Genomic DNA, 19364 nt, shown 5'->3' on the forward strand with positions numbered 1-19364 from the left:
AACATTGGTTCCTTTGCGGAGAATAATGAGTAGGATTTTTCACTTCTTTTTTTGCCTTTTGCATTTTGAGCCATGTGAATACATTGCCTTCTCAAAACAAGAAGTAAAACAGAAAATGCTATACTCCCTGATCTAGCATTTCTGGAGCTAGATCCTACAGCTACATTTGGGCCCATGAGCAAGGACGTATGTAGGCAGATACTTACTGTACCGTTGCTTGGACTCGCAGAAGATGGAAACAGCCCGAATGTCCGTCCGCAGGCACCAGCTACGACCTGTTCACACAAGAAATTCTGAGGTGGGTCTGTTTGTACTGATAGGTTAAGAAAAGCAAAGTGCTGGTAGTATCTGGAATGTGCTGCCATTTGTTTGGTAACTATCTCTGCGGATCTGAGTCTAATCATGTACAGAATATTCCCGAAAAAAGCCGCAAATCTAGCAACAAAGTTTGCCTCTAGGGAGAAAAACTAAGAACTGAGGAAAGGTGGGAGGGATCTTTTGTGTGGCTTACCTTTTACCAACGGTCCAGAATCTAGCCCTCTCCATAGAGAAAAAATTTTAAAAAGCAAACCACTAGCTGAAGATAAAGAAAACAAGGTCGCCCCGCCGGCCTTAGCACAGTGTCGGGCACACAGGGGACCCTCAGGCCCGGGTTGAATTCCCTGACTGGCTGGGAAGGCCCAGAATCTGCGGCAGGATGCTAAGGCTCCTGAGAGGTGTCGGGCCCTGGGGTGGGACGGGCCCGAGGACCTCAGGACCAGGCAGTGCCACGTGAGGAAGGTGAAGAGGCATGTGATGGGTCCTCAGTAAGGTGGGGGGGGGAGACAGGGAAGTCCAAGGGCACAGCTGGGACTGATTGGCTCTCCCCTAAAGCATTTCTTCTAAAGGCCTGGGTCGTAGGGGTAGCCTATTGGTGCTTATTTTTCTGATGCAGTGATGTTGGGAAGGCCCAGGCTTGGGGAACTGGGAGTGAGCATGCTCTCTGCCTCAGTTTCTCCCTGCAATTTTTTTTTCTTTTAGATTTTATTTATTTGAGGGACGCCTGGGTGGTTCAGTTGGTTAGCGTCTGCCTTCAGCTCAGGTCACGATCCCAGGGTCCTGAGTTCGTGCCCCACGTTGGGCTCCTTGCTCAGGGGGGAGCCTGCTTCTCCCTCTGCCTGCTGCTCCCCCTGCTTGTGCTCTGACAAAATAAAAAAATTTTTTAAAAAAGATTTTGAGAGAGACGCTTTAACCGACTGAGCCACCCAGGCACCCCTCTCTCTGCAAATGTTAAGACTCTGTTGGGTCCCATCATGTCAGGTGCCATGTGAGTGGGAGAAAGGCACAATCATGGTCAGGTCCTGCCCACAATGGCTTGAGGCCCGAGCACAGCTTTATACAGGAGGGCAAATCCCGGGTGTTTGATGGTGGTCCCAGGTACTCCATTCAAGCAGGCCAGCCTTTCTCCTAACCCCCAGGTACGTGGTCCTGGACCTCCTCACCCAACACCACTCCACCGCGGACAGCGATCCTGCACTTCAAGCCCACCTTCAGGGGTAGAAGGGTGGGGAGCCATGACCCTGGCAGTGCACGCACCGGGATCTTGGATGGGAGCCAGGCCCCCCAGCAGCAGGAGCAGCAGGCGACGTTGCAGGCCAGGGTGAGCCTCCTCGAGGGCTCCAAACCCTTCTCTAGTCCACGCCAGGGGCATTCCAGCTGCATCGGTGTAGGGGCTCCCGAGCCCTGGACTTTCAGGTACCCTGAGAACTGGACTGTGCCATCAAGGGATGTGGTCGGCTCTAGACTTTTCAGCCGCAGGGGTCAGAGGTGGGGCACCAGAGGGCCAGGCACTCCTGCAGGCGCTCTTCTTTCAGCCGCCCAGCACCAGGAAGGCAGCAGTGGGTCAGAAGTGGGCAGTGCAGGGAACAGCTGGGCTGAAATGGGGTGAGGGCACCCAGGCTGCTCCCCCCACTTAAAGGCAGGCGGAAGGCCCCTGGGCCACCGAGCATTGAGAACCATAGACAGCTTTGCTATCGGGCCCTGCCCAGGGTCTGGCTGCCTTCCCCTGGGATCCAAGCCAATGCCAGCACTGGGGCCACACGGGATGACCTTGCTGGCAGCTGGGTGGGCACCAGCTTAGGACCCCCACTCAGCCGGCTGCAGATGCAGGCTGGGGAAGAGCCTGCCTTACAGGCCTGGTGCCCCGCCTACCCAACTGTTCCCTCTCCTGCAACAGCACCCCACCGGAGTACCTCCCCACGGCTCTTGGAGCTTTCGTGATGGCAGGGAGCGGAGGAAAACCAAAACAGAAGTCAGCCCTCTTGGCCAACATCAAAAGGCGAGACGGCTGGGTGGAGTTACAATCAAGGGCAGGAGCTGTGCCAGGGTGACCCGAGGCCTCAGAGGTCCGTTTTTAAGGACAGGGTAGAGGGAAAGGCGCTGTCCTCAGAGTGCCAGGGGAGGGGCCTGGCACACAGCTCGAGCCCTTGATCCTGGACCCAGGACCCCACCCACAAGAGCCTCAGGACCTGACACACCGGCCAGGGACACACTTGATGTCATTATTTTTATTCACTTTCTCTTTCTGAAAATAAGAGTTAACATACATTATATATACATGTGTGTATATTACGTGTACGACAGTATATGTACATATGTATATGTACACGCACGTATGTATGCTACGAATATTACAGGTACTGCAGGGCTCAGAACACCGCCCTCAATCACGCGGAGGCCATTTTCAGTTCTGACATTTGGTGGAGGGGAAAAAAGTGTCCGTGATTGCCAAAAGCAGAATCTTTATTATTAAACAGCAGTACAGGAAAACCTAATGCTCTGTCAGACACAACTGAAATTTGGGAGGCCACGGGGAGGGTAGCAGACACTAAGGAGAAACCCCAAAGAAACCCCAGATGGGAAGTACCCCGCTCACCCACGTGCCCCATCCCTGTCTGCTCCAGGAACACAGGGGATGCCAAAGACTGTATCGTAGGCAGTCACCGTCCTCAGGGGCAAGAGAAGGAGTGGGGTGAGGGGTGAGTGGGTGTGTGTCACTGCAGGGGAGCAGGAGCCTGGGCCGGGGCTTTGGACGTTTCTGCCCAGTCTTGCTCGTGTGGGTCAGTGCTCAGGAGGCAGAGGCCTGAGTGCCACAACCACAGGGGCCCAGCCTGGGTGGATGCAGAGAGGGACGGAGGGTAGGGGTGTAGGCCCCGGGAGCCCCAGACCCCCGACAGAGGAGCTCTCCTGGTCCACCAAGGGATCCTCCACACACACCAGGACAGCCTGGCACGAAAGCAGGCAACGGGGAGGCCCTCTAACACTGACCAAAGAGAGACTGAGGGGCAAGGGGCTTCCCGGGCCAGGAGCCCAGAGGGAGCCACACACTCGCCCTGCAGGCACCGGTCGGGAAAAGGAAGAGAAGAACCCTGGGTCTGCCTGATCAGCTTCGGTGGCCTCTCTGGCTCTGTCTCCTTTGGTCCCCTCTTCACCTGACCCTGTCAGCAGCAACGGAAGAAGGGAGTCCCCGAGCACTGGGGTACACTGAGATTTCACTCCAGGAGGAATGCTGCCCTGCCCCGAGGACCCGGGTGGGCCCGGCAGTCAGGACCAGGGAACTCCGTGGTGGCCAGGAGCCTTGTTCAGCCTCTCTAGGAAGGAGGTACTGCCACTCCGAGGGGGCTCCTTGTTGGGGCTGGCAGAAGGCTGGGGTGGGCACTGGATGGGGCCTCAGTTCTTGAGGATGGTCTCGTAGGCCTGGTACACGTGTTGGGACACCTCTGGTGCTCGACATTTCAGGGACAGCTGCAGGGGGAGAGAGAGGACAGGGGATGGAGAGGGCTCCAAGCTCCCCGGGCTCCTCTCTGGGGCTGGGAAGGAACACAGGGAGCGACGAGAGCGTGCGAGAGCCAGATGGAAGAGTGTGGTGTGCACACGTGGCCTGGCGGCGGCGCGGCTAGGGCAGATGTGTAGTAAAGCAGAGGGGGCGGCTGCTGCGGCCAGCTGGGCGCGGACCAAATATACTTGCAGCCCACACACCTGCTGTCAGCCCAGCCACCGCGGCCCTAGCTGCGAGCAGCATGAATCATGAGCGGGCGGCTGGCGGCGAGGGCCCAGCCCCCGCCCCACAGAGCTGCTGGGGCCCGTCACCGCCTGTGAAGGGCTGGGGTCTCCGAGCAGGTCTCTGCTTGGAGAGATGGGGGCGGAGGGCGCCGGGGAGTCTTCCTGGGTTCCGGCATGAGGCTCTGCTGCTGTGAGCCGGGAGCAGGCAGAGGAGGAACAAGAGCCACCAGCACTTCTGCCAAAATCACTGCTGCTGAAGGGTGCGATTAGAAAGGGGAGGAGTGGATGGAGCTCCGGAAGTCAGCCGTGGTGGCCCTGCGGGGCCCCAATCTTCTCTGAAGGGCTCTGTGCACACTGTGCGTGCTGAGAAGTGGGGGTACCAGCTCCTCAATCAGGTTCACCTGGTTGGGAAGCTTTGGGGTGCCCCGTGCCTGTGGCCTGCGTGCATGTCTGCCCGGCTTTGGGGAGCGGCAGGGTGAGGCGAGGCTAGGAGAGGCAAGGTGCACTGGAGCCAGGCCAGGAGACGGGCGGTGCAAGGTGTGGCTGGGGAGAATGGAGGGGAAAGAGGAAGAGAAAAGCAATCTGCTAACCTCCAAGTCCTGCACCACGGGCGCCAGCAGGGAAGGTGGGCATGCAGCAACCAAACACAGGAAGATGGAAGTTACCACCACCGAAGCCCCCACCGCAGCCCCCGCCCAACCACAGTGCCAGCACTGCCAGCGGGGCCCGGAGAGCAATGTCTGGAGGGCCGTGCCTGCCAGACACTGAGGTGCAGGGGGAGAAGCAAAGCCTGGTGCTCTCTGGAGCCTGGAATAGCAGCACCGCCTCCAGGACAACCACGCACTTCGTGGAAGCCATGTCCTGACTGGGGTCTGACACGAAGGCCAGGAAGGACAAGATGCTCGCCATCAGTGCCCTCCTAGGTGGGCCCTCTGGCAGGGAAGAGTGGGAGGAGGGCCAAGGCCTGGGCCCAGCAGTGCCATTTCCCAGTCAGGTAGGCCTTGGGCCAACTGTGTCACCTCATGGGGCCCAACTGTATAGAATCTTCTAGTCCAACTCACTGGTGACACAGTTTAGTGTCTTACCTAGGTAACCTGATGGGACTGAGTTGGAAGCTAGGCACAGAATTCTGATGCTCATTCACGTCAGGTTCAGAGGGACCCCAGCCTAGCTGGGCTAGAGCGCCCCCCATCAGACTGACCCCTGCTCTGGGAAGGAGCGAGGGAAGGAGAGGCTGCTCGGCACACGGAGGGAGACACCCCAGGGCTGGCAGGGCAGGAGCGGGGAGCCTCACCGTGAAGCTGGGGTTGCCCGGCTGGATACGCAGCTCCGCCAGCACCCAGATGCCGTTGGTCAGCTTCAGGGACTGGTAGAGCATGTCCTGGCCCTCCACGTTCCTCTTGGCCACTGTGAAGATGTTGCTGCTCTGCAGCCTGCTGCTCACGGCCTCTGAGAGCGAGAAGGGCCCCCAGTCAGCAGTGGGAGAGGGCCAGGGGTACAGGTGAGGGGCAGTGTGGACAGGCGGGAAGGCAGGGGAGGGCTGGCACGTCCTACCCGCATTGAGGGGGCAGTCTCTGATCTGGAACTGGGCTTCATTTTCATTGGGGATGTCCTTCCACGTGGCCAGGAACATCTGCCGGTCTGAGGGGGGGGCAAGGTAGAAGATGGGACCCTGATAAACTAACATCTAGCAGAAGTGGGTCTTTTGGGGGTGCCAACTTGAAGCGGAAGGCAGGCAGTAGCTCTGCCACAGCCCCCTCTTGCTTCCCCAAACAAACCTTCAGCTCTGTGACAGCGGTCACCAGTGCTGCTCCCAAAAGATCCTGGGCTCCCCACCCCCTTGGGCCTTAAATCTCTCCTTCCCAGCACCCACATATGTACTCCCTCTTGCCCTGGCCCCAAGCAGCCTGCTCATTAATCACAGCCTGTGTCACAGGGCTTCTGTGGTGACCGAGAGATGATGTGGGCAAAGTTCTCTGCTCAGCTCTGAGCTGGCAGTGAGCCCTCCCGACATGCGGATGAGTCTTCTTAGGGGTTCCAGCCAGGGCACAGGAGATGGACATCGAGTGTGACACGGTCTGGGCTCCCCAGCTCGGGAGGCTGTGGGAGGAGTGCCTAGAGACTATGGGCAAGGCGGAGGGGCAGGCAGAGCAGAACTTAGGAGTGAGACAGCTCCGACATGGCAAGGCCCCCACCGTGGGACAGAGCTGGCTAGACGACACCCAGGGGTCCTTGATGGAGGTGTGACCCTTGCCTCAGGCTCTACAGAGGGGGTGGCGACTCACAGACTCCATCGTGGGGCAAAGCCAATCGTTATATTCCGGGGACCCTCAGGGCACCCTCAGGACTTACCCATCTTTCCATCCTCCACAAAGAGGACGTGCAGTGGGTACAAAGTGCTGAAGTAGAAGACATCAATGTTGTTCTTCACGGCCACCTAGGAACAAGGCCACCCGATCGGTCCCTGATGCTTGACACGACCGCTGAGGCCCCAGGAAGGGCCTGCTCCCTGTGCCTCCACCTGAGCAGGTCCCCTCACACACCTTCCCTGGCCACCACACCCCTCGTCCCCTCGGATCAGGCCTCCCCTGCCAGATCTCTGGCGAAGAGCACAACTCCATAGACACACCCCTTTGCCAACAAAGGCCAGGCCCCAGACCTCTCCACCAGGCTCCTCCCCTGCGGTAGGGGGGCAGGTAAGGAGTGGGGTGCTTAGCCTTGCCCGAAACACACCTGGAGGTTGTTCAGAGGCTCCATCTTCATGACCGAGCCCACCGTGTTGAGAGGCAGGGATATCTCCACAGTCTGGTTGGGGCTGAGTGGTGCGTGGACCTGGAGGGGGGCAGCAGGGGCCAAGCCGAAGCTGGGGAGAGAGAAGCCCCCGCGGGAATGGCAGGGGGAACAGGTGCTGACGTGGGATGGGGGCTCCTCAGGCTCCAGAGCTGGCAGGAAGCCTCTCCAGCAAGCCGGCTGCACCTCAGCTCTAGGCCCAGGACAGACAGACAAGTTCCTGACCCCCACTCTCAATGGCTGTGTGGACGGGAGGAATGAGCCCTGGGCCAGCTGAAGGCCTAAAGCCCATCTCTGCTCCACTTTTTCTTCTGGGCTACGCACTGAGCAGGCCCAGGTGAACACAGCCTTGCTCTGTCGTGCACTTGAGGAGCTCCAGCTAACACCAGCTGCTTGTAACTGAAGACTCTGAGCACCCAAGTTTCTGCTACCAATCCCCATCTTCCAAGAAGGATGTAACCATCCCAAGCAAGATACCAGGTTTTACTGTCTGGGCTACAACTGGTCAGAGAGAGATTCAGGAAAGCCCTACTTCTTAGTAAAGCAACACATAGGTAAATCAGGAGGGGAGGACCCCCATGAGTGTGAGACACAGGACCACGAAGTGACAGCTCACTGTGCCCAGGCTGGGGTTTGACATTACACCAATTCCTACCCTCATAAAAACAGCGAGAGGTATACATTCTCTCATCTTCCAAGACATGGAAACTTAGGGAGGGGCAGGCCTGTGCTCAGAGCCTATGGGATGAGCAGCACGGCTGAGATCCAGAGCTTGAGCTGCCTGACCCGGCCTGCACTCTGCCCGCGATGGCTCAGACCTGCCTGGGACCCGGTGGGAGACGATGTGGGGAACCCCAGGCCTCTGTGGTGGCCCGGCTCTTCAGGCTTTCCTGGAAGCTCCCCCACTGCCTGCTGTGTGATCCTGGGCAAGGAACTGGCCCTCTCTGAGCCCAGGTGTCATTATCTACGGAAAGCAGGACAATGGCATTGACTTCACTGGGCTGTCAAGTAGCTCAAAGTAAGATAATAGTTCTAAAGTCCTCGGCACAGGGCCTGCCACCCAGGGAGTTGTCAGCACGCTGTGAGTCTGTTGTGAGCCATCATCGAGACTCCCCCTTGCAGCCTAGAGTGCTTCTATGAACTCTAGGGCCATCTGAGGATAAGGAGCAGAGCCGACAGCGGGTCAGGACCCACTGGCCTGTGGGCTCCCCCTGAGGAAGCAGCCCCTTCAGTCAACTTCTTAGAGGCTCAGTTTGCTCATCACTAGAGCCGCTCAGGAAGAAGAATCATCAGGAGAGGCTGCTTGGGTCCCCCAGAGAGCCCTGGCCTAGCTGGCCTGGTCCATGAGGACCCCAACGGGGCCAGAGAGGAAACCTTCCCCAGGACCTCCAGTGCAGGGGACCTAGTGGGGTGAGGAGCCGAAGCAGCCACCACTCCCCGTCAGCCTACTGACAGCTGGGCCCTGAGGTGGCAGCAACTTAGGCCTGGAGAGGAGGCTCCATCCTGTCATGTGGGGTGTTTGCCGAAGGCAGGCTCCCAGTCTGGAGCTGGGGGTTTTTGTCAGCAAACACTCTTTCAGCAGTGGAGGAAGGCTAAAAGAAGGGGAGACAACCTACCCCTCTGCCTGGTACTTTGGAGTCCACATAAAGAGGTCATGGGGAAGGGAAAAAAAATCCTTGCTTTAGAGGGTTTGGGGCTGAGATGCACTTGTGAGGCACCAGACCCCTCAGAGCTCCGGCCCTGCCGGCAGTCCCAGCAGCGCTCTCATCGCACTGGCCTTAGGAGCCCACCTGTTGCGGTTAAACTGGATGGCAAAGTCGGTCATGACCTGTAGGGCCTTGTTGGTCAGCTGCAGGTCCATGGAGATGGAGCCCACCTGGCGGGTGAAGGTCCCTGAAATCTCCAACCCCTTGGCCTTCATGGCCGGGAGCCACACCTACAGGGAAGACAGCGGAGAAGAGGCTCGTGTATGCCACTTTCATAAAAGTTCACAGCCCACCTGAGGGTAACTGCCCTCCGCCCCCCGCCTCTTCTTCACCTTCTTTCTTCCTCTCCCTTAGAAGCCTCCCAGGTTCATCACAGCTGCCTTTACCACTAGGAGACGGCCATGTGGATCTTGGGATGAGAGGAACAATCCTGCATGGCCCACCCAGGGCCACCCCCACAGTGTGGCTGTGTATCAGAGAAGCCTGGAGTAGAGAGGTGCTCGGCGTGCCCAAGGGCTGATCTGACTCTTTGGAGGTCCAAGAAGGAACATTCAGTAAGTAGCGCTGAGAAAGGTGATGAGATGAGTGGGCCCTGCCAGCCTCCTGAAGGGCCAAGTAGAGTCAAGAAGAGCCCAAGGGCATCTGGGGCCTCAGCCAGAGCCCCAGGCCTCCCTGGCTGTCACAGTCTATCCTTCCACACAGAAGGCAGGGCTGGCCTTTTAATTGTAGAAACTGGGCTGACCAAGGACAGTACCTAAGAGGATCTCTTGACTGGCAGGCCCTCTGCTGCTTGGCTGTCACAGGAGTCTCAGCTCAAGAGCTGCCTCCTCCGGGAAGCCCTCACCTAGGTTCCTTTCCTACATCCACGCTACCATGACATTTTAGCAGATAAATGTGAGCCCGTGTGTCTGTCTCCCCTGCACCCAGTCAGCTCATCCTTGGCTTAGAGCTTGCTGTGGTGCTGGCATCCAGGCAGCGTTTGTTTGCAGAGAGACCAGCCTGAATTAAAGCCCCAACCATGCGGGACATCTGCAGGTGTCATCCAGGGCCAGGGCCGTGCACATGCCTTTGAGGCCCTTATTCTCTAGGATCCTTCACAACCCCCCGCCCCCGAGGTCAAAAGGCCCAGGCCTCCTCAAGAGCTGCCCTAAGGTACCCTGTGTCAGCGAACGTCTCACCGTCTCTCACCCCACTTCCCTCGGCACACAGCACGCGCATCTGAGCCACAGTCAGAGTCCGCCAGGTAAGACGGCAGCCCCTGGGGTGCCCCAATCCCTCTCCCCCCTCCCTCCACAGCAGCTAAAGTCATCTTCTAAAGTACAGATCTGGGGGCGCCTGGCTGACTCTTCAGCTCGGGGTCATGAGTTTGAGCCCCACATGGGGCAGAGAGATTACCTAAATAAATAAAACTTAAACTCCTCCAATGCTGTGACACTTCCACTGCCCATGGCCTCATGTCCCGGCGCCCCCCTCCGCCGGGCTTCGAATGAACCCGCTCCTCTGCTGCCGCCCCCCCCCCGCCCCCCGGTCTGGAAAGTGCTTCTGCAGCCCCGCCCCCACCCCCGCCGTAATTGCTAACCTGATCATCCTCTGTTTCCCTGGGACAAAGGTGTGAGGGCAGAATCACAGGGCTTCAGCCGCAGCTGAGTCAGGGAAGCAAAGAGCTCCAAGCCCCCCACCAACCCCCCAGAGTGGCTTCCTGGGGCCCTGCCCCTCCAGCGGGCCACCTTTCACAGCTCTTGCAGAACTGCTTCTGTCACTGGGACTGGCTACTGCCTTGGAGACCTCGTTTCTCTTGGTCACCATGGCTTCATGGAGTCTAGCACAGGTCCCACCACAGAACTAACCATCAACATTCACTGAAGGACCCAAGGAAACGTCACCACCCACTGGTCCAAATGCTTGAGAAACTCCCAAGTTCTTGCGCAGAGAAAGCCTCATTCCCTTGACCAGGAAAGTTGGAGAACATATTTACTCCCACAGGTGTGGCGGGGAGAATGCACATGGGACAAACCATTCTAGGCAGTCACATGGCTGCTAGGAAAGTGCAGATGACACACCTACTGCTTCTGAAGAAGAACGCACTCGCACCCCCAAGACTCCTGTGTCTAAGATGATGGGGAAAGTCCCGTGTTGTAAGGACTCTCTTCCAGGCAGCCTGCCCTAAGTTCCTGACCGGGTGATCCCCTAACCTCTCATTTCTAGCACTCACTGTTGGTCCACCCATTTGGGCCTCACGAAGAAAAGGCAGCGACAGCACCCATTAAAATGAACACACACGCAGAGGGCCAGCTCCCGGGGGCCAGCTCCGGACTTTATATTCCTGGCAGCTCTGCAGTCCTGGCAAGGCCGGGCGCGCACAGGACTGCAGGAGTCTTTGCTGCTCTTCTGTCACTTGGTCCTGCCTTACGCCTGTTACGTTGGGCTGTATGTGCTGGCCTCACACATTGAGGTAGCCAATCTGGGTAGTAATTAGTGATTCTGACAACCTATGACGCTAAGGCACACAGGACGTTCTCAAACACTGGGGGGCACGATCCTATCGGGATCAGGAATGGGGGCTTTGGTGCCACCACCTGCATTCAGTTTCGACTCTGTCACTTAGTTGTTTTGTGACCTTAGGCAAAAGCACTCAGATGTCTCCATCGCAGAACAGGAAGAACAGCGCCATAAGGCTTCTGGTGGGATTTGGCGGGGTGGGGGCTGTGCCACGCCCCTGCCATCCCTGGCACAGAAGTGTGCTGCTGCCGGCACTAAACCTGTTGTCTGCTGGGGGCTCTGGCCACCACCGCTGCAGGCACAGCTGCCACACCTGGTGAGGCCAAGGCAGGCGCTGGCTCATAGCTCCGCAGTCACAACCGAGAGGTCATCTCACCCTTAAGCCCAGCTGCGTCCTGCTCTGGGGAGGGGACCTTGGAAGAGAGAGAGGGGCTCTGGCTGGGAACCAAGTGGCAGACACGGTGTCTGCCCGGAGCGTCGTGAGGGGGTCAGGCCAGGTCCGTCCCCTCTAGAAGCTTCCTTGATGCTGAGGGTGTGGCCCACACCACACTCTCCTCACTGCCAGGCCCAATGTTCTTGCCTGCCTCGCAAACCCAGCTCTCCTTCCTCTTCCTTGCCCCTGGCTCCGCAACGGCACCTCTCCCATCCTCCTGCTGGAGCCAGCATCCCTCCCTCCCTGACAGTCCCACCTCCTGAGGAGCTTTCCAGTGCAGCCTTTCGCCTCCGCCCTCAAAGGTGCCCTTGTCCAGGAGCCATCACCACACAGGAGTTCCTGCCGGTCTCCTAACCGGGCACCTTGCTTCTGTCCTAGCCCTTCCAACCTGCCCGCCACAGTGTAGCCAAAGCAATCTCTCTCCAGTGCGGATACCTTTCATCTCTGCTTAAAACCTTCTACTGGCTCCGCTGTACCAGGACTGAGAGAGACCCTCACGGCCTGGCAATGCAGACCTTGGCAGTTTTTTCCCTCCCTAATCCCTAGTCTAGGCGGGAGTCCTGGGGAGTACCAGCCCTCGGTAGCATGGTGGGCATCTATGGGGCACCCGCAGGTGGCACAATGACAGGAAGGCACCACATTCAACGGGCCGGGGTCAGGGATGCTGAGCGTGCCACCGGGAAGACAACAGTCTCCTCGCTGAGCAACTCTCCTTCATCCCTTGGTTTCAACATATCCTGAAATTGCTGGGAACCCAACTTTGGTGAAAATCAAAGAAAGCCTGTTCTTTGTTTTATTGCCACTTTACTGGGAGTCAGTCACCGCTTCAGGAACTAAGGGCCCCCCTAGCCCCATGGCTCACAGCACCCACGCTACAAACGCTGCCTGCGGCCATCTCGGTGACGCTACGCCGCTGCCAACACCTGACGACTTCGTCAGATCTGCCGGGGCAGACGTACCTGAGCCTTTACAATACTGAGCTGTATCATTTTATTCTCTTCCCTTTGTCTCCTTTACGAAGTGCTAGAATCTAATTCTGAAGTGATCTGTACAGGCAGGCTGCACAGTCCACATGTCTCCCTTGAGCACAGGAAATAGAGGATGCATTAGACAACGTCTGTCATCAACAAGGGGACCGGGTGGGACAGCCCTGAGAACTGCTGCTCCAACTAGATGGGATTTCTGCCGGTTCTCCGGGAGGTGCAGACTCCCCCTCCCCTCCAGGCCTTGGCACAGGCTGTGACAGCCACCTGGAGCCTTCTCCCCACTTTCGCCTAATTCTGGCTTGATCCATAGGCCTGAGCTCCAGCAACCCTGCTCTGGGAGGTCTTCCCAGGCCCCCAGGGCCGACCTAGCATCTCTTCCCTGTGCTCCCACAGCCCCTGGCTGCCCTCAGTATCGTGCTGGCAAACTGTTGCCCCTGGAGCCTGTCCCTGTTGGCCTGAGCTGATTCCATGGAATGGGCCATTTCAGGAACCCAGACATCAGTCAGTGTCTAACTTCCCTCTGCTCCTGCCATGGAAGGAGGTGTGGTACTTACTGCTTTGGGGGCCACATACGATCCTGATAGCGTGCCCACGCCACTGGTCAGGTCAAAAAGGTCACTCAGGCCACTGCCCATGGATGCTCCTAGGTTGGCTGGAACTGCTGCTGCTGGGGGTGCCACAAAATTGGGGCCTCCAATCTGAAAAGGAAGGGAAAGGGGTCAGAGGCAGGCATTAGAGGTGGGACATGAGAAGCCTGGCATGAGTGGAGCAACCTGGCACTTTAGACCATGGGACAGGGCAGGAGAGGGGCTGCGGGGCTGTTGTCATACTAGCTCTAAGTTGCAGAGACAAGACAGGGTTAAGGGGGTGGAGAAGAAAGACTATGCCCTCCCATGACCTGGAAGACTCCAGTCTTAGGGTTGACCTCTGGGAAAGGGCTGGGACATGTAGCCCACCGATAAAAAGGAGTACCCGAGACCATTGCTGTGAGGCTGTGCTAAGCAGACAGGAGCACACCCTCTAGGATTTCACCGAGGGCCCGTGGAAACAGAGCACGGGTGATCCTCGGGATGACCAGGCAACTTTGTCTTAGGGTGCTGAGGATGGGACACTGGATAGAAGGCCATGGCTCAGCAGGGAGGCACTGCTTTGACACTATCCACCCCTTGGGATGCTGGGCCAGCACTCAGGAAGAGCAGAGACAAAGGCTCGGTGGCACAAGGGTTGAACCATACCCCTTCAGGCTCATCCCCCATCTCCAAGCAGAAGCAGGCGGGGTGAAGAGAACAGGCAGCCACATGCAGAGAGAAAAGCCAGGAAAGAAGACAGAGACAAGAGAGAGAGGGAAAGAGGGAAAAGATTAGTCACTGCTGCTCCACTGAGAGGAGTCTGGGGTGAGACGGTGTCAGGCTTAAGGGGGGCTCAGACTATCTCGATGAAGGGCACTACTTCTGGGGCCTCACTCCACCACCCACATCTTGTGCCATGGCCTTTCCTACTCTTTCCTGTGTGATGCCTTCGGGACCTGAGCCAGACATGCCCAAGTGACACGGGCTCTGCTACCCCTTCCTCCTGGCTCCACCAGTTGCCTGAAGAAGTCCCAGGGAGATACCCAGTGCAGCCTTACCACCCCCTTCTACAGGGGAGGAGGGACTGTCCCTGACCCTTCATGGGCCTCTCAGGCCTCCTGGGCTATTGTCCCAAGCTGGTACAGGGTGTGGGGGTAAGTGGACACCAGTCTAGCTCCTCTAGCCCTACGGGCTCCAGATCTCTTGGGGCTCCGTGGCCCAGCAAAGGGCTAAGTCCCATTTCTGCCACATACTGTGTGCTTTTAAAGGGAAGGTCATCTGAACTTTTGAAGCCTCAGTTTTCTCCCCTCTAAGTAGGGAGCAACACAGTCACCTTCATAGACAGGTGTACCCTGAGGCCCTTGGTTGGTAAATGGCACAGGCAGGGCGCTCAGTGATTGCTCCTCTAAAGGTCATTATCAATGTCATCCAGAGGGGGCCCCAGGACATACCAGGCTGTCGAGGCCTCCACCAAGAAGGTCCACGGCTCCCATCTGCACTGAGGTGGTGGCCAGGGGTGGGCCGCTCACCGGGGGGCCGAGGTCCAGGTTGAGGAGGTCACCCAGCAGGTCGCCCTGGGTGGGGATGACATCCGGCTGCTCACCAGAGGGTGCTCCAGCAGGGGCCGTCTCAGGGCTCTCTGTGCTCTCGCTCCTGTGACAACACAGGAGGGAGAGGGTCAGTGGGGTGGGTGCTAGGCTGTTTCAGGGAGGTCAGAGTCCTCAGTCTCCAGGATCCTCCCCCAGGACAGGTCCCTGGGTCTCCACATTGTTCCAGAAGGGCTATCTAACTACATGCCCCCTCCTCTTCCCCTTTCCCACACATGATCCATCTTCTTGGCTCCCCAAAAGAACCAGCATCATGGGGGTGAGTGAAGGGAGGGACCCTCTGTATTTCCACCACTCAGTGCACTCTAGAGACTGGATGCCCACCCTGGAGCACTGGGTCCCCAGGCCAAACCAACCACCGCGGGGTGGCAGAGGAGGGCGAGAAGAACAGGGCTCTGGAATTAGAATCAGGTCTGGGCCTAGCTGTGCTGGCTGTGGGATGCTGCACCAGGCCTTCAAGTTTTCTGTCCTGTTGTCCTCGTCTGTTAAATGGGGATACCTCTTAGAGCTGCTGTAAGGTCACCCTTACCAAATGAGGTCACCCTGGTACGTAGTAAACATTCATTATAAAGTCACTAGAATGCAAGCGCCTGGGTGGCTCAGTAGGTTAAGCGTCCGACTCTTGATTTCGGCTCAGGTCATGATCTCAGCTTGTGGGATCGAGCCCCACATTGGGCTCCACGCTCAGTGTGAAGTCTGCTTGAGATTCTCTCTCCCTCTGCCCCTCACCCCGCTCACACTCTCTCTAAAATAAATAAATTGAATAATTAAAAAAAAAAAGTCTAGAATGGTAATTTCCCTCAGACGCAGGCCTGGCCAGGAGTTACCACATCAGGCCTGAGTGCCTGGGCTAATGAACTGGAAAACCAGGTGGGGAGGCTCAGCCTGGAGACTGGCCCACTTTACTCACGAGGCGGTGCGAGGGGGCAGGCTCTTGTGCACCACGCCCCGGCCCCCCTCCACAAAGGCGCTGGGAGGCTTATGGTAGACGGAGGCCAGGGTGCCAATGTAGCAGATGAGCTCGTCCAGCAGCGTGGGCTCGATGAGATCTGTCTCTTCAGAGATGAGGGGCTTCTCAGCCAACACCACCTCCTTGGCAGCCACTGGGTCCGTGGAGAGCAGACGCCAGTAGATGTAGCCACGGTCCCGCAAGTCCGGGTTATCGGAGTCCTTATGCAGCGGGGAGGTGATGAGAAGCAAATTAAAACTCGGAGCAGAGCAACTGGCTGAAAAGGAAAGAGCTCCTCCCAAAACCCCATGACCCAGGTATGGTCACAGCACTGGCCGACAACACTGATTCTGAGCAGTCCCATGAACCTGTCCCTAAACATGGCCTGGCCCCTCAATTTCCTCCCCTAGGCCATTCCCACTCCTGTCCCTACTCCTCACACCCCTCCAAAACCTGCCCTCCCTATCCTACAAACCCTCTGGTTCTCCTGGACCTCCCTCTCCTCTTTGGTTTGCAGTTTGTCTCAACCTTACCATGTGACCCACTCCATCTTGATTTATCTGAGACTGAGCTCCCTGAGCAGGGATCCTGGATTACTCTAGGGCCACCCCCCAGTGAGGCCAGTCTTTGGGGCAGGACCTTGGCACGAAGGTCTGGCTGGCTCCTTGGACCAAAGCGCCCTCTGTGGAGTGAGACCTGCACTGGGTGCAGCAGAAAGGCGGGGGCACTGACCTGAGTGGCCAAGCTGAGGACCTGCTGCACCAGCTCCTGGGTCTCTGTCGGCTTCTTCAGAAAGAGTTTCACAATGGCTGTCAGTAGCTGCAGCTGGACCTGCGAGAAGACAGAGGTGACGAGGAAGAAGTAGCAAGGGCTTCATGAGGGGATGGGAGGAAACCAAATGAGGGCCTTAAAGATGGAAAGGGGCATTTTTCAAAGGCCTTGGAAGCTGAGAGCAGCCTTCCCAGGTTTGGAGTTGGCCACAGAAGAGACCAAGGCCAGAGGGCTGTTGATAGTGCTGAGTCACCAGGACCTTGGCATTACCACTAAGGAAGGAGACGACCACTACTATTTGGCATCCCTACCCTTGGGTCCCAGAAACCTGCCAGAATTCCCAGCCTCACAGTGCCTTAAGGAATTTGCAGCTTAAAAAGGCAACACGTGTGGCTGGTGTGCTTCTTAAAGGGACCATCTGTCAAGAAGCAGAGATGCTGCCAGCGACGGATTGGGCCAGGAGGGCCCACGGAGTCAGCCTGTCATTGAGGAGCTGGGCTTCTAGCAGAAGGTGGGAACCACTCCTGCCCAGCCCTCTCAGCCCCCGTCTCTCACGCTGCTGCTGCTGCTGCTGTCTTCACCTGATCATGACCCCTGCTGCCCTCGGCCTGGCCAACATCTTCTCACCCCTCAGAGCTCAAGCTGTCCCCAGCACCCCCACGCCTCTGCAGCCTCCTGCATCACCCCCCCCCATCAGCACCACCCCACACTATTAGAAATGCTTTTCAGCCACCGGCCTCTCCTGTGGAGACAGCCGTCTGAGGGCAGAGATCATGCCTGTCACCGCAGTATCCCTGGTTATTGCTCTATCGAGTGTCCAGTGTAGAGCAGGCACTTAAGAAAAACCTGCTAACTCAAAAAACATCTCTGAAAGAACAATTCTCTGCACATAGTCCTTCCCTAGCCACATCTCACTTTTGCCAGTCCTGGGACAAGAAGGCAGTCTGAGGCTCCCGAGCCAGGATCAGGGACAGGCCTGTGGCAGGAGGGAGGGAACAGGGCTTACAGCACCTCCCGGGTGTGGCCCACAGGATGGAGGGTAACAGAATGGGCTAACAGCAGGAGGCAGGATGGAAGAGATGTGGTCCGTTTCTGGAACCAAGCAATCCAGAGTCCTTGTCATTTGGTTACACATGGGCCAACAGGAGAGGAGCTGGCTGGCTGTTGCCAAAGTAGGAGGCAACCCAGGGAGTGGCTTCTAGAACCTGGCTCCATCCCCTGGCCAGGTAGTCCAGGGGAAGCCACTTATCCTCATTTTGGTGGGGAGAAGGGTGACCTGCTTCAGGGGGTTCTTGTGAGCTCACAAAATTGATTTATGACCACTGACTTTGAAGCTACAGTCACATCACACCTCATTTGAACGTTGAGTCTGGACAAGTCATACAACGTCTCTGAGTTCGCTTCCTCATCTATAATGTTAGTATAAATACCTCACAGGATTAATGGGAGAGCCCATGAGACAAGAACTGTAAAGAACCTATCGTGTATTCTGCTCAATACACAACACCTGTCACCGTGTTCATCAATATCACCACAGCCAGCACACAGGGATTCTTTACCAAGTTCTCAACCCAGGTCAGCTGGCTGTCTGGCATCATTCATCACTATCGGGTCTGCACACTGCCTAGGAACTCCGGCCACTAGCCTGAGTCCTCCCACCCCTCCCCAACACACTGACACCCGCATGTTAGCCTGCATGTTCAGGACAACCCTCCTGCAATGATGCCACTGCCCCTGCCATCCAGACAGGGGCAAGATGCAGGTTGGACTGACATACCAGCCCGGACAAGACTTTCTGAGCTCCCTGTCCATGGCTGGAGAGGCCTAGGAGACCAGGACAAGGTGGCTCAAAGAGACAATCTAAAGTAAGATCGCTGGGGCACCTATGTGGCTCAGTCGGTTGAGCATACAACTCTTGATCTCGGCTCAGGTCTTGATCTCAGGGTAGTAAGTTCAAGCCCCATGTTCGGCTCCACGCCCAATAAATATAACGAATATATATACATAAATAAAATATAATAAATGAATAAAATAAGTTCCCAAACTGCAAAGCATTAAACAAGTATAAAAACTTTGGTGTTGTGAACCCAGGAGGCAAAGGGAGCTGGCCCCTGAATTAAAACCACCATCGCCCTTATCCAGCTACCGTGTGCAGAACACTGAGTGGCCAGTTTATACACATCAGCCAATCAGCTTTGCAACAACCCTGTGCTGGAGACAAAGAAACAGGCTTGGCAAGTTTAACTTGTTCCAGGCCACCCAACGGGGAGGAGCATAGATTAGATTCATTTCCTCAAGCCAGGCTCCTGCTCAAGCTTTCCCTTGTGACTTTTTCAAGCCGGGGCTCTCCAGCAGGCTTTGGCCAAGGGGGAAGCAGCTACAAAAGATTTACTTTATAGTATATGGGCAGAAACACCCCTCAGAGGACATCCTCTGCAGTAATCCCAGGCAGGACTTGATTGCAGGGGCACAAGGGATCCCAAGCCAGGCTCTGCTTCTCTCAGAGACAAGCAAGTGAGGAGGCTAGTAATGGTGAAAGTAAAAGCAGCCCAGGGCAGGCTGACAGCGGACTTGGCAGGTGGCGGTGGGAGTCAGTGATGGTAGGAGTTAGTACTATTATTTTGTGATGGACATCTGTTGTTTTTGCCCACCCAGCATCTAATCTGTCTTCTGTAACAGAAATGCTGGCTTTCCTTCAAAGAATCACCCTCCTCTCTGCCCCCACCGAGCCTGGGATAGGAGTCTGACAGACCAGGCCAATTGGAATCATGGCGATTGGCTCAGGATAATGCAAACAGGCCTGGACCACTGCTGGAAGTACCAGGGGGAAGGGAGTTAGGGGAGTCACTATGTCTGGAACCACTGACCCCACGTAGGCCCTACTCCTGGAAGTCTTCCTAAAGGAGAAGCCGGGGGGCGGGGGGTGTAGACAGACACAGCCCTGATGCCACCATCTGGGCATCCGCACCCAAGCATGCTGGAAGAGAACACACTCCCGGAACTTATCAGCTAC

General features: G+C 57.0%; 1 protein-coding gene and 1 non-coding gene across 11 annotated transcripts in view; both read right to left on the reverse strand.

Annotated features, from left to right (window-relative positions):
• Positions 1-2531: 2531 nt before the first annotated feature.
• Positions 2532-19364, reverse strand: part of AP1B1 (adaptor related protein complex 1 subunit beta 1) — a 52910-nt gene continuing 36077 nt past the window's right edge. For 9 of the 10 annotated variants that reach the window (XM_045791282.2, XM_087857205.1, XM_087857203.1 and 6 more), the window contains 11 exons: positions 16313-16411; positions 15542-15801; positions 14476-14677; positions 13691-13711; positions 13010-13153; positions 8622-8767; positions 6775-6904; positions 6394-6478; positions 5596-5682; positions 5336-5490; positions 2532-3783 (listed from right to left, as the gene is read on the reverse strand). In XM_045791282.2, the coding sequence (XP_045647238.1) occupies positions 3709-3783; positions 5336-5490; positions 5596-5682; positions 6394-6478; positions 6775-6904; positions 8622-8767; positions 13010-13153; positions 13691-13711; positions 14476-14677; positions 15542-15801; positions 16313-16411 (1404 nt within the window). In that variant the 3' untranslated portion in view covers positions 2532-3708. The remainder of the gene's footprint in view (positions 3784-5335; positions 5491-5595; positions 5683-6393; positions 6479-6774; positions 6905-8621; positions 8768-13009; positions 13154-13690; positions 13712-14475; positions 14678-15541; positions 15802-16312; positions 16412-19364) is intronic. The other variant, XM_045791285.2, reaches the window with a different exon arrangement.
• LOC123788266 (small nucleolar RNA SNORD125) lies at positions 8045-8141 on the reverse strand. Its single transcript, XR_006778465.1, has one exon. It is a non-coding gene; the product is annotated as a small nucleolar RNA SNORD125 (small nucleolar RNA).

Source organism: Ursus americanus, chromosome 30 (assembly GCF_024610735.1).
Source record: "Ursus americanus isolate L20-20 chromosome 30, mUrsAme1.1.p, whole genome shotgun sequence".
In the NCBI taxonomy this organism is placed as follows: Eukaryota; Metazoa; Chordata; class Mammalia; order Carnivora; family Ursidae; genus Ursus; species Ursus americanus.